The sequence below is a fragment of the Aplidium turbinatum genome, chromosome 14 (assembly GCF_918807975.1).
Source record: "Aplidium turbinatum chromosome 14, kaAplTurb1.1, whole genome shotgun sequence".
Classification (NCBI taxonomy): domain Eukaryota; kingdom Metazoa; phylum Chordata; class Ascidiacea; order Aplousobranchia; family Polyclinidae; genus Aplidium; species Aplidium turbinatum.
In genome coordinates this window covers 22,001,009-22,016,034 of record NC_137485.1, presented here as the reverse complement: position 1 = coordinate 22,016,034, position 15,026 = coordinate 22,001,009, and the positions used below count along the sequence as shown (strand labels likewise).

The 15,026-nt window shown below is 37.5% G+C and overlaps 2 protein-coding genes across 3 annotated transcripts in view; one reads left to right on the top strand and one right to left on the bottom strand.

Annotated features, from left to right (window-relative positions):
• Positions 1–15,026, top strand: part of LOC145783245 (WD repeat-containing protein 17-like) — a 175,264-nt gene that overhangs the window by 71,598 nt on the left and 88,640 nt on the right. For both annotated transcript variants that reach the window (XM_082595063.1, XM_082595062.1), the window contains one exon: positions 1,655–1,740. In XM_082595063.1, coding sequence (XP_082451189.1) covers positions 1,655–1,740 — 86 coding nt within the window. The remainder of the gene's footprint in view (positions 1–1,654; positions 1,741–15,026) is intronic.
• LOC145783558 (uncharacterized) overlaps positions 1,946–15,026 on the bottom strand; it is a 29,556-nt gene continuing 16,475 nt past the window's right edge. The window contains exons 7-12 of the mRNA XM_082595456.1: positions 13,312–13,411; positions 10,764–10,862; positions 9,596–9,709; positions 9,319–9,387; positions 5,927–6,073; positions 1,946–2,590 (exon numbers count right to left, since the gene is read on the bottom strand). Of these exons, the coding sequence (XP_082451582.1) occupies positions 1,959–2,590; positions 5,927–6,073; positions 9,319–9,387; positions 9,596–9,709; positions 10,764–10,862; positions 13,312–13,411 (1,161 nt within the window). The 3' untranslated portion in view covers positions 1,946–1,958. The remainder of the gene's footprint in view (positions 2,591–5,926; positions 6,074–9,318; positions 9,388–9,595; positions 9,710–10,763; positions 10,863–13,311; positions 13,412–15,026) is intronic.

Sequence of the window (15,026 nt, the reverse complement as noted above, 5' to 3'; positions counted from 1 at the left end):
TTCTCATCATACTTCGGCACTAACACAAAATAAATCTTTACTATTCTGGCTTTGTTTTCAAATAATTGTAAAATTGATTTTTCCAATATAGAAAATGATCTGTATTTCACTGGAGCTTCAATATCCCTATGTTCCAGGTCATACTGTATCCATAGGTCTCACATCTGCTCTTCTTGGTTAGCAGCAAATGACACAATACAAACTGACTAAATGAATTGGCAAGCATCAGAGTTAAAATACGCAACAAGATTGCGGCTCAACTGACAACACAGTGATGCCTAAAAACAGAAGGCAACATAAGTTTATATATCTCTTTGGTTCAACGTCAAGAAACGTTGAAATAATGTGAGACAAGACAGAAAAGAAATCAGCAAATAAATTTTTGTGGAAAAGCTCTGAGCAATGGAAAAAGTAGTTGCAACATTAAAGTGATTTTTTGTAAACAAAGGGAAAGCTTTAACCATCATTCTGGTTGAGAACACCTGCTTTTTTGTTAATGTACCAGCTTTCTGTAAACAATCTTTTTGTATAATCCTTTTCAGTTCTGAGAATAGTAGCGTTGATCCAAATAATTCTATGGTCTGAAGTTATAGAGTGTTTGCAAAGAGCGGATTTCTCCGGGCGTTGAAATTTTAAAACTCAATGTATATATATCAAATTACTGGAGTAAGTATTTTAGGTGCAGACAGTTAGGCACCGGTCGAATAGGCGAGCACACTGTGGCATCAGGATATTTAGGTGCGGACCACTGTGGCGCCCGTTCATTTAGGTGCTATTCCCAGTAAAGTCTATTTCAATTTCATTAGGTGCTTGATGGTAATACTGCAGAGTGCAGATTGTATCAGCTTGGCAGGTAGGGCAATGCTTTTTAAACAAAATGTTATATTGAACAGAAAAATATGTTGTTTTGTTAATGCGTGTGCATTTATTTGTTGTTAGTCATGGCTTAAGTGAGTGAAGCTGCTTTATCCGGCAATGCTTTTCACACAAAATGTTATATCGAACAGAAAAATATTTCTATTTTTTTTTAATGCGCGTGTTCAGCATTTATTTTTTGTTAGTCTAGGTTTGAATCGGCGAAAGCTTTATCAATAAATTATTCAAGTTTCCGAACATGATTGAGTATAATAACTACACTAAACGTCAGTAAAAAATATACCGTAGCCTATATTCAAGCGGGTGGTAGGCTTGAGTGAAGAGTAACTTAGTTTTCCGTCAAAACCCCGACTAGGTTTTGCCAAAGCTGAGCTGATATAATCTGCAAACTTTACTAGGCATGGCACCGCACCTAAATATCCTGACGCCACAGTGTGCGTGCCTATTTGACCGGCGGCTAACTGTCTGCGCCTAAAAGACGTGGACCCCCAAATTACAGTCTTGACACGGAAGTTGGTAGATTAACCCAAAAACGTATTATTATAGATTGTAGATCAACCCGGGTATCATTGTTAACATCAGGTGGTAACTTAGTAGACGAACCAGAAGAACGCAATTCATTTTATTTATCAACTGTTTGGTGAACAATCTCATTCACTCTCTCTCTCTCTCTCTCTCTGTGTTTGTTTTTACATAATGTGGGACAAAGCAAAGTTTTCACAAAAGTTTTGATTTCCTAAAACAGAGATGATCTTATTTGTACGCCTTTGATTTCCAGCACGGAATGCATGCCGTGTTCTGTGTGGCCTGGAATCACAAAGATGATTTAAATCGGCTGGCATCCTGTTCCGAAGATGGTACCTGGTGAGTTCTTGTATCGTTGTTATTTCTTATTAATATTTTCTAACTTAGCAAACTTTCAACCTCTCGTCCATCGCAAGGTGACATGAGTGTTGTGGTCAACAGATATTCGCAATATTTAAGTTTCGGACTACTGTATTACAAAATTGTCTAAAAACAAAATCAAAGCAGACAGTCACAATAGCGTTCTGTTTGATCGTGTTATTTTTGCTGTGGCATCATCATCTCGTGCCACCCAGCCACCTCGCTGTAGAAGTAATGACAATGACTTGAAAGGTAAAACCTAGAGTAAACGAGGATCTTTGACGTGATGCGGTCCCTCCTGTCACCGTGGTGTTGTCCTCCTCGGTATTTCGGGAAATGTGAGCTTGAGCGGTGAGTTTAGTGTAAAACTCGTCTGCAGCTGCCATTGTACTGTTGACAGCTGAAGATTTGATTTTATCTGTTGCAACAGTCTGTACTTCAACTGCTGGCTTCTTAGTCGTGGTTATTGAAGACGCTGTTTTACTGCTCGTCATTAAAAGTGGTGGTTCAGTAACTTCCTCAATGTTATCAGCTTTTGTATTCCCATCTTCATTTGTTGTCATTGGTTCTTTGATTGAAACATTTTGCTTTGGTCTAAACACAACTGGCTTGGTCATGTCTTTAGTTTTCCAAGATGTGCTTTGTTTGTAAAATGTTTGATGGTCTCTTGGCGTCACCGTCATTGCATCTGCGGCTAGAGTGGTTTGTTTATCAGTCATTGTAGTTGTACCATCAGTGAGGTGGTAGATTTCTTCAGGTTTCCAAGTGTAGTCCGGTACGTCAGTAGTCTGCTCGTCATATTGGTCTGTTGTAGCTGTGTAGTCGATGTCTGTGAAAAATACAATTCTGATAAAGTTTGTTAAAATCAATTGAATATATGAAAACTGAAAAGTTTGGATGACCATCTGAATCTTTATTTTTCTAAAAATAACTTTTCATCTTTCTTGCTCTCTGTATTTTAAAATTAGTTTTTTTGTACCCTGCCTTTCTATCACATCATGTGATCTGTTCAACACCTTTTGATGCAGTTACCTTTGATTCTCGTAGAGCCTATATCGTTGAATTTGAGCTTGTCAGAAGTACTGTGCAGTTTTTGTTTTTTCCTGATTATAGATGTAGTAAACCATTGCATTTTATTCAGTTGTAGTTAATTTGTATGTATGTTATTCCTGAAGAGGACATCTTGTGATGTCGAAAACGTTCGATACTTAATTTGTTGCGTAGTTTTGTGTTTCTGTAAATGTAACAACTTGAATATGTTAAACTTGATCACATTGCTCGGCATCGTATGCCTATGATTCAAATAACTTTTCATCTAACGAAATGAAAGCAGAAATTATTTTTAATTCTTCACTGATAATAATAATTTTCAAATTTGTGTTTGTTTGCTTCAAAATCAGTAAATAAAAACAGTCATGCTTGGGTAGCAAATAAAATTCGTTAAAACTTGTAATAATTGGTTCCATCTTACAATATATCACCGGCCAGAACAGAAGTATAGAGATATCGGGATTATTTTATTACTCGTTCTGCTGGAAAACTCTGCAAATTTGCAACTATTTTACTTCCACAAATGACAAACATTGAACAAATAAAGCTAACGTTTGAGAATCAAGCCCTTTCTGTTGATCTAGGGAAAGATCTAAAAAACTAGGGAAAGCGACATGAGAGTTGGCCAATGAAGCGTACAGTAGATTAGCAGTATTGAAACCGTTTTGGACTACTGTGCACCAAAGAATGTCGGAATCTGGCACGGCACATTGGCTTATTATATTAAAGTTTTTTTTTGAAATATTGCTTTACACTAACTTTTTTATCTTTTTGCCATCTTGAACAAACTATAATGAAGGAAATTAAACAATAAACGCTATTAAAACTACAAAAAATGCTCAATGCCAAGCAAAAAATCCAAGCAGAGCAAATTAGGCTACATCAAATACAGCTACTACTTTCTAAAACCTCTACAGCCTGTTTCACCCTTACTGGGGATCATCAGAAGGTCCTGAAAAATATGAAATAATAATAAATCGGTAATAATGCTTGAAAAGATATTAAACATTATAACCTTAATGTAATCTGCAAAAAAATCTCAGATTTACAAAAGGCTACCGCCATCGGATGCCACAAAAGCCTTAACCAAAACGTCCAATAAGAAACCAAACTAATATAAATAACTACATCTGTGACGCCTTAGAGAAACAAAGTGTGATGAACCACTAACGTAACGTGTAGAAGTCAAATTAAATTTATGTTATTTCAAAGTATTTGAATGTAAATTTGTTGTGATGACGACATTTGCTTACCAGTTGAGAAGGTGGCTACAGTCGGCCTTTAAAATGGCCAGCTTTCAGCAAAATAAAGGCTACAATGTGGCCACCTCTACTGTAAAGCTGCGAAATGGCTCGCTTCGGCTAGTCCGATTCGGCTAGTCCAATTCGGCCAGTCCGATTCGGCTACAGTTTTGAATTGTATTTTGTATTTTATTCCACAATATCGTTTCTTTTGCATTCCGACAAAGAAAATTAAATTGAAATGAAATTTAGCGCAAAATGTTTGAACTATTAAATTGAAATGTTTGCTCACATAAAATCGACATGTATCCTACGTCACCGTCTGTATGCAAACTTAGAATATATTAGAATCCTCAACTATTCGTTTCTTTTGCATTCTTGCATTTTACCCAGTGTTTACCTGTTTACCTTTGAGTGCCTTCCCAGACGACAAAATCCGTCATTTTTACATTGATTCAACGTCTGCAGACGTTGAATCAATGTAAAAATGACGAATTTTGTTGTCTGGGTTCGTTCAAAATAAGTGTTTTACATCAAAACAACATTTTTCATGATTAACAATAGAGGTTAAATGAGATAAAGTCTCAGCGAAAACGTGTCAACGAAAAAAAGACAGTTGCCAAATAGCATTTGACATAAAAGATGAAGTTAAAACCTAAGTGGCAGTTTAGAATAAACCTGGGTTAGCCGAATAGGGAACTAGCCGAATCGGACTAGCCGAATAGTAGCAGACCCGTAAAGCTGAGCATAGCTGTGGAATGTGAATGGACCATGATATTTTAGGATCAACACCCTTGTCCTTGAGAGGCCAAACTGCCTTAGCTAGTTCTTTGCTATTTCGTTTAGACTTATCCATGAAGGAACTTTGTAGTTGTAGAAACGTGTTTATAAAGCCACCATTGATAACGGCCCAAAGGTCCTAAATTACATTGGTTGTTGTGAAACGACTTTTAAAGCCGTTTCACGCGTTAGACAGATTGATGTGAAGGCGATTGTGACACTTGGAGGTGAATCCGGCCACCCTCAGTAACGGAGACATCACCTTATTAAAACTGGACTGCTACTACTACTTTTCCAACCATAAATGTTCCTTCATAGATAGGTCTAAACGAAATAGTACAGAACTATCTCAGGCGGTTTGGGACCTTAAAGGACAGGGGTGTTGATTCTAAAATATCATGGTCCATCCATAGCTGTGCTCGGCCTTACAGTGGAGGTGGCCGCTATAATTGTGGCCTTTGTCTTGCTGAAAAAGCTGGCCGTTTCAAAGGCCAATTGTAGCCACTTTCTGAACAAGCGTTCTGACCTGTTGAGTAAATGTCGTCATCGCAACAAGTTTATATTCAAATACTTTGAAATAACATAAATTTAATTTGCTTTCAACAGGTCACGTTAGCGGTTTATTGTATTTTGCTTTTCTATAACGTCATAAATCTTGTTATTTACATTAATTTGGTTTCTTATTAGACGTGTTAATTGAGACTTCTCCTCCGTTTGTTCAACCCCGCCACCGACATCCGTCCTGCCTGCCTGACCCTTCCGAGTCAAGCGTTAGTGCACCTCAATAATCTTTTTGTAAGGGTTTTCCGCTCAACCTCACAACAGTGGGGAATGACATCTTCTTCTTGTGAATGTGATGCTGAAGATCAAACGCATAACACATCATCAACGAATGTATTATCTTCAACCTACCTAACAGACTAGAAAGTCTACGTTTTTTAGACGACGAAACCAAAAAGTTGTAGCTTTTCTGTAGTACGGGAACACTGTGAACGTGGGGGAGTAAAAGGATAGACCCTCGGCTCCAAACGCCCCAGCGAAGAAGAAGAATTATAAAAAAGTATAAACCATGGTTTATTATTTTACGTTCTTACTTTCGTCTATTTCGTCTGTATTGTCCGGGGAGCAATCCCACTCATCGCTTCCGTCATCGCAGTCATTTGCTTGGTTGCATTTGAGCCAAATAGCTATGCAGTGTCCATCTCCACAATGGAAGTCATCTGGGTGAGGGCAGCTGGCTCCTAATCACATAAAGCTCAGAAAAGAATGGTATTAAATGTCGTGATTCTATCAATTTATCGTTTTATCATAAAGAATCGTATGAACTTTATTTCCGCAAACGGATCTGGCAGAGTTGTTAAATTTGGTCAGAGTTGATTAACTTTGCAGCAGAACATTTAATGTAAAACCAGATTACACCAAATGCACTACAGGAATATAGGAACTATCAGTCACATTACCTGTAGTTGTGACCCCTTTATAATGTTGTGAGTGTTGTTGACCACGCCATCACCTGGAAGTGCGCAGCCTACTACAGTCTAGTAATTATCTATTCACTTGATGATAATGGTTAACAGAGTTTTTTAATGATAATTACCCTGTTCGACTTTATTACTTGTTAAATAAACGGCGCTTCGTTGTGTGGTGGCGACCACCTTCACTGCATCTGAAGCAGGAGATACGAAGGTTTTTATTACGTCTGACAATACAAGGGATTCTGTTTATCGCAAATAATCTGTTTGTCGTAAAGTTACAATTGGTATCAACAGTAATTTAATAAATCTTGTTATGATAACCTACATTTGCGCTATTACCAGCAGGCATGGATATTTGTTGAATGCTCATAATTACTTGTTAATTCCATTACCTGCATACTTGCTTTACATCTAGCCTACTACAAAGGTTTTGTTAAGAAAAACAGCTACTGGTAACCTTTCAACTGTCTTTCCAAACAAGTAACAAGTAACTGACTGTACCAGCTGTCCTACAAAACTTTTTGCAATTAAAAAAAAACGCATGTTTAACGCGCTACCAACCACTACCCTTCTAGTGTCATGAGAATAAGGCAATCACTGTAAGCATTTGTATCGCTGATCTGAAGTACTCAAAACATACTGAGATTGGTTGCAACATGTAAAAAGATTAGATGTTCAGCTACGAATCTTTTAACACATTCCAATTTAACTGGAACAAAACTTAGTCTAAGCCGTTCAAATTTATAAATATCTTTATTAGCGCAATTTGATGACCAATTCATTATGGAGGACCCTTCTAGTTTTGCAATTTGTAAAGAATTTCTCATTTTCATTGCTTGTTTAGAAATATAAATTTTGTAACCTGGTTACTATTTCTCATTGGAAAATACGAAAGTTAATATGCGTTTTTTTTTCATTAAAGTCAGTCGTACTGACAAACCAAACATCGGAAATAAAGCTGATTACCGTTTTTAATGTTTGTTGATAGCTTAGTCTGGAGTCTCCAGATAAACGCAGGAAAATAATTTATAATTAAATGCCTGGTGGACAGTCTCATTCTGTGTTTAACAAACTATTTGTTGTCTATCCAAATTGTGTAATTGGAATAGTACTAACTGCTATACTGTATTTTTGACAGGTGTTGCAATGATTGATGCCCGGTTTTATTCTTTATAACTGTAATGCCCAATATTCTTGCTTATAGTTGATGGTTCGTGGTTGGCCTTTTTATAATACATCGCACAATATTAGCTTATTGTCATGGTTTGTCTGCAGTACAGACTCCGACTGCTACGCAAGAAGCACTTTTGTATAGTCTCAGTCGCTTATTATTTACAGCTTACATAATTAATCAAGTCTTATCCAATAGAATCACGAGCATGAAAAACAAGAGAAATGGCAGTTAGAAAGACGTGTCACATACCAGTTTTCCCAGTTGGCCAAGTAAATTGATAAAAATCAGTAGTTACTTACAGTCTCACAATTGCTACAGAGCTGGACTACCTGGTTAGGCGAATACTTAATCAAGCTAAAGTAATAATTATTATTTAGTTATTACAGACCACAGGATAAACGACACTATAACAGAATAATTGACCCTTTTACTTATTTCTAATACAAAGATCAGTCTAAAAGAGATAAAGTAAACTGTACCCAGCAGCAAGTCTCAGCTGAAAACGAAATGGAAACGAACTGTGACCAGAGTTGCCAAAACAAAAGGATACGAAGACACAGTTTTATAATGAATAAAGTTGTTGCAATGCTATACTAAGTGCATTCTATATGGTTTATCTAGTAAGTGACATGCATGCCCCGTAGCATGCCTGACGTGCATTAACATAAAACGATTCTTACTTTTGCAATTTATTTCGTCCGCATTAGGGCAGTCAGCAAAGCCATCACAATGATAAGCTCGGGGAATGCAAAAAGGGGCGGCAATGCATTGGAACATGTCAGGTGGGCATGCTGAAACATCATTGCAGCATCGACACTTTATATACAGAAACTGCCTTCCTTGCCTGGCATATACCACAATACTGTAGATAACAAACCGAGATACTTCCCTTTTAACGTTGCTTGGGCGTGAATCACAAAACCAATCGATGGCATTTTTTTAGAGAAAACCCTATTAGCGATTTTAGTGATGTTCGTTTAGGAGCGTGATACAATTAAGATATTGTGATAGATTTTGTATTGAAGAAATAAAATTGGCTACATGACTAATTTTGCACCGCTTTCCACAGTTAGTAAAATTGTCATTTCTACATTGTTGTATACCGGTAACGATTTCAAAGGTCCTTTACCTTCTGCTTTGAATACATTCTGACTGTAGCAGATGAGTACTCTCGATTTCCTTTCGCCTTTCCTTGTAGTAAAGTAGATACTGAAACTGTAATCTCATGCATGTCTAGTCTTTTTGCGATGTTTGGTAAATGTGGTTATGTGCATTCGGATAGAGATGCATCGTTTATGTCTAAGGATTTTGTGTCTTGCATGTACAGTTTGCGTATTCCTACCAGCAGAACCTCTATATACAATCCTCGTGCTAATGACTAGTGCGAAAGATATAACGACGTAATTTGGACTTCTGTAAAACTTGCTTTGAAAACTCGAAATCCTATTTCTAAGTGGGAGTGTGTTCTACCTGATGTTTTACATTCCATACGCTCTTCATTATGTACTGCAACAAACGTGACGCCACACAAACGATTGTTTAATTTTCCACGTCGTTCAAGTCTAGGTCTTTCCATACATACTTGGGTTAAATGTCCTCAAAAGGTTTTATTGAGACGACACGTTCGTGCTAGCAAGTATGAACCGCTTGTCGAAGAAGTGGAAATGATTCATGCAACTCAACTGCACCTAGCTACGTTTTAGCGAAACAAACTTCTAATTGAGGAATTGTAGATAGTTTTACTGCAATAGTCGCGCAAAAAGTCAGCCAACAAGCACGTCGTCCAGTGACACAGTGAGAAAAAAAACTAAAAGAATGTGCTTAAAAGATTCGTTACCTGAGCCTGCTGCAGTTGTAGAGTGTGACGATGGAGTAGGTGTTGCTGCAGTCGTTTCAACTTGGTTGTCTGCAGTAAAATGGAAATAGAAGTCATATCTTTGGGCTAGAGAGGCACAGTTATTTAGATTAAGTTACTTAATCTTAACTTCAAAGTTAAAAAACAGCAATGAACACAGTTTACCCTCTTGAAAGGTCTCATGAGTGGCTAGTCGGTGTGATATAGGTACACCACATATTTGAAAAAATGATGGGAATTTGATAGAAATTTATTTTACCATGGCAGTTGAGTTCGTCATCTTTATCTGGGCAATCAGGAGTTCCATCACATAAAAATATTCTCGGAATGCACGTGGATCCGGATATACACTTGTAAAAATCTGAGGAGCATGCTGGAAAGCAGATGGAATTTTAGTTTATCCATTTGGTTGAATATGAAGGCCCTACTTGGTGCCCAAGATGGTGTTACAGCCTGGCTTTGTTTTATGTAGTTATTTGTTTATGCGTTTTTCCTAAATATTCTAAGTGCTGGCAAAAAATCTTTATATTTATTTAGCAAAAAAATCTTTACCTGGAAAATCAATATGTGTGTTTAACTACTTTTCCCGCCAAAAGCATCCCATCATCAAAATGCTTACAGTTACATGATAATAGACTGCCTGGCTTGCCTTCACCTCACAGCCATTGCTGTGAGTGCCTCTTGTTGTCACATGATGGTGAATAAGTAGGTTGGTGAAATCGAACTATTATTTTCACTTTCTGGAAATTTTGAGACTTACAAAAATGAAATCATGTCATGTGACACAACAAGAGGCACTCAGAGCAGGCTGTGAGGTGAAGGCAAGCCAGGCAGTCTATTATCATGTAACTGTAAGCATTTTGATGATGGGATGCTTTTGGCGGGAAAAGTAGTTAAACACACATATTGATTTTTCATGTAAAGATTTTTTTGCTAAATAAATTTAAAGATTTTTTTCTGGCAATGTAGGCTAGTACTCACTGATCATCCAAATATTTTTCTATCGCTCTGTTAATCTATCAAGCTGAAAGTTTTAAGGAAAGCACATGCACTGGCTGAAAGAGCATGTGGTATTGGTAACAAATGCAGCACACTTAACCAAAACATTAAAGTATCCCTCAATGAATAAAAATATGCTTTCTAAGAAATCCATGAAACTTTCTCATTGCCTAATTATGAGTCGAGAGGTTCACAAAGCAAAAATTGGTTACCAACTTCAACGACTTTTCTTTTAGTGTAGCCTACTATGATTGTGCAATGTGCAGTTCACGATAAGTGTCGTTAACCTTATTCATAAGAAGGTCAACCAATCGACGGGCTTGGCTTGCTGGCTATTTATTTACTATCTTTGGTTATGACCTCACATGAAAGAAGAATTTATGTTGCATTGTGCGACTGCTTCGAGTGCCACCATATTTCAAGCTTACCGATATCCGTTGGGAGTGGTGGTTCTATGAGGCCAGAGTTGAGCATGGGTGTTGAAAGTGAAGAACTGGACTGCAGCGTTGTTGAAGACACAGTTTCTACTATATATAAACAATATATTAACTAATTGAAATCACTATTATCAAAGTAACACTTGTAGGGTGTTACATGCGCCCAGATCTTCTCAAATATGGCTTGATTTTTATTGGTTCTGTGTTTATTGAATGTTGATCATGAATCCAAAGTTTGAAAAAAAATCGCCAACGTTCACCCCACCCACTGGAATAGTTTTGAGCGCCATTTGAAAACAAATTTTACTTTTGAGCCACTAGAAGATGCTGTGTTAAAAATTATGTCTGAAGGTACTTTGAAATACTGCCCCTTCTTTTTCTGCACAAGTTAAAAAAGTGTGCGACTGCAGATGTAGCTAAAGTTCACACAGTTTTTCGTCAACGTGAAACTGATCGAAAAGGAATTAATCATAGCTACGTAGTACGTACGATTGTAGAAAGCCAGGAAGAAAAATGAGCGTTGCTTCTTTAAAGCTCTTAACTAATGTTAGGAGAACAAGACGTTTATGACCTCATGTTCAGAATGCGAGCCATTAAAAGTAATGTCTCTCAAATATGGCATACTGATATGAAATCATAAGAATGTAATATATGTTTAAGTGAGACCGAAGTGTTGGATTCAATACCAATACGATGATTTGTAAGAATTCAAGGTTGAAGTCGGTACAAATTCTCTACTTAATTAAATGAAAATTTGGTATATTGCAATGACACACGTGATCTTTTGATTAAAATGCAAATATAAGATTACAGACCAGAAGATTGGCGATTTTTTATAGACAGCTCTACAAGAAGCTTAGGGTATGTGCTGCTCCATAACGGCAACCGCTATGCATTCCTTCCAATAGCTCACTCTACCAAGCTGAAAGAAGAGCAACAATATTAAATAAGAAGATCAAGTAGGCCTTTGCATCAAATTCAACAAAGAACTGTCGAATTTGATGGAAGCCTACATTAGAAGCAACAATTAAAGGCCAATTTAAGTTTACAAAGTGTGGCCGTGTCTACAAAACAAGGTGGATGGGTAATTAACATTATTGCTACAAAGTGATTATGCTGCACAAGTCCATCTCACCTGGAATCTCTTCAAATTTCCAACTACAAATCATTACAAGATTTATGGACTTTGTACGTTTGCTTTCAATTAGTGGTTGTTTACTTTCCTTCTTGCAGTATCAGCACCACGTTTTGATCTTGTCAACGATATCAAGAGCATTGCTGACATTCTATTGTAAGTGCTGCTGCACAAAGCTTTTTCAAGGCACACATGGGATTTGCCAGGTAACTCATTTCCTTAGCCTCGTGAGATGAAGATATACCCTCAGGACAAAAATATCTCCTGGCTAAAAGTGTAGTCTCTAAAAATGAATCAATTACGAGTGAGTTTGGTGCTGGATCTGAGAAAACTCCTTGATACCAACACCGGGCTAGGGCTTTTGACACAGTTTGTCACGTTTCCCCAACGCTCTTCTTAAAAATCCTGCAGTGCAGTGAGGTGAAGACTTTGCCTTTGGCAGAGCTAGAGCGATAATGAGTTTGCAGTGACTCTGCTGAGAGGGGGGAAGACTGTGGCAGATTTTTTAAATAACTCCAAAACTGAAGAAAATTTGTAAAATTGTTTCCTAGTTGTAGAAAAGGAAAGAAGACTCCTAGCCGAAAACATCCCAGAAAGTACGATTTAGTAAAATTGCTTGTAACGAACTTGTATATCATTGCATGTTGTTTAAACTGATGACAAGTAACGAGCTCTTTATTGCCAATAACACTTTCGCCACTATTGGCAACAAAGAGCTAAAAATGTGTACTAATATCTTTAAGCCCAAAGGTCCAATCAGGGTTTTTCAGGTTGTGCAAAAAGGGACCCTCAGTGTTGTAAGTTTTATGCAACGTCTTCTAGTGGCAAAAACGTTGAATTTTATTACGAAGTGAAGAATAAAAACTGCCCCCGTAGTTGGGGTAAACGTTAATATTTTGTTTTACTTTGGATTGATGAACTCTACTGTATCCGCATAAACACAGAACCAAAGAAATTCAAGCAAGTTTAGATTAGAATTTAAATTCCATTGGGCGCTTGCAACATCCTACAAGATTGTTTTACCATGAGCTGGAATCTTAAGATGAAAGTGAATACTTCTTGGCTTTGTGCATGTAATTTGTTGCATTAGGTTTTTACATGTGTTCTATTTACCATACAACCGGATACGTATATTAGCAAACGTTTTGATTTATAAACTTTTCCAACCGTGAGAAGGTGCCTAGTAGGAGAGCGGGCAACATTGCCAACTATGTGTTTCACGTCTTGTGTCAGTCAAGGCAAAAGTGATTTAAAATACATTATTGGGGAGCTTTTTGGTTCATGAAAATTGTTGGATCGATTAATCCTCAATAGCCAAATTCACTTGCTCTGCGTGGTGGTAAAGCTTGTTAGACAACTGAGCAAGCTCGGAAATTTATAGTTCCTAGAAAAAAAGCATCCCACCACTGCTTGCGCTATCACTGCATGCGCCGTTTGATTGTGAAACATCATCTAATGCGATATCCCCGTACAATTGCTTTCCACGGATTCCGGTAAACAATATCTGAAAAAAATTATATCATGTATGCAGGGCCGGATTTAGAAAAAAGAAAGGCCCTAGGGCCTAGGCTACTCCCATTGTGAGGCCTCCAACGTCTACCCTAACAGCCATTGAAACGAGTATTTCAAACAACCACCGATACCACAGTGAATTAGTCATGGAAAAATATGCACGCAAGTGTTGAAATGAAATGTTTGAAGATAACTAATTTTTTTTATAACATTGCAAACCTTTTGTGAAATTTCTTTAAAGTTCTTTAAAGAAATATTCAACTTACAAATTTTATATTGTCTGTATGAAAAATCCTCATTTGTAACAAGATAATTACATCACATAAGAAATGAACTGATATGATCAAAAATATTTAGATTGACTCAAAAGTTTTTTTTTCTAGCCTTCCTCATAAAATTATGTAAACTCTCCTCACTATTTATTTGCCTCAGTTTGTCACTTTTAATACACAGAATGTGTTATATACTGTCTATGTGCAGCATATAGTGCAGACAACCTGTTTTCACAAGACTTTAAAGCTTCATTTCCAATACTGGCCCCAACCGGAATGCTTTTGCCAAGAGACACCTGGGTGCGGCCCAATCGCCTGCACACTGGCGTTAAATTGTTTCGCTCCAATATGCACAAATAGAAGATGGCACCATTCGCGACCTGTGAGTGCGGTAAGGAGAAAGATATCGCTAACCACACCACTTGCAACTGCCATGTCTACCATGCGCCGATGGTGTATGTGGTCTGCATGAACTGGATGACTAATCAGTTCAATGGCTGCTCGAAGCCTTCCCAAACATCTAGCCCAAGTCACCGCTACTACTCAACGGTGGTGAAACTGATAGGCGGTGACTTGGGCTAGGTTGAGTAGTAGCGGTGACTTGGGCTAGATGTTTGGGAAGGCTTCGAGCAGCCATTGAACTGATTAGTCATCCAGTTCATGCAGACCACGTACACCATTCGACTCTTGGGGGGCGAAGAACGAAGGTTCCAACGAAAAAGAAGTAGTTCTCGATTCATTTTTAATCCTTGAAAAGGATCTCTTGTCCTGAGCAGCTGGTAACCTGATGATTGATTCTACATTTGGGAAGACCATCTGAATTGTTTTGCTGGCATATGATTTGATAGAGTTCCGTAGCCTATGAGACAAAACGTGCTCTTCTCTAGACCCATTATGTTTGTCTCATGTAGGCTACAACGTGCGAATTTGTCCACAACTAGTGGAGGACGAAAGAAGTGCTAACAGCTCGTTAAAATCAGCACATAATTTCCTTAATGAATATCAACTGTCAAGCCATTTGCAAATTAACAGTTAAAAATATAACCTTTAGCTGTGTTACGTTTCCTTTCTATAAAAAAATACACTAGAAATTTAATTTGCATCAGGCTACGACCTGTTTATGTATAGGCCACTTAGGTAGGCTACTTTATTAGAACTGGTTGCCAGAAAATTTCATGTTATTAGCCTACAAGGTGAAAGTTTTACAAATATATCTATTTAAACATTTTAAATATACGTGGTAACACCACAAACTTTTAGGCGCCTAAATCTTCAGGCCCTAGGCTTCAGCCTTTATAGTCTAATGGTAATCATGTATGGAAGACTGAATAACTT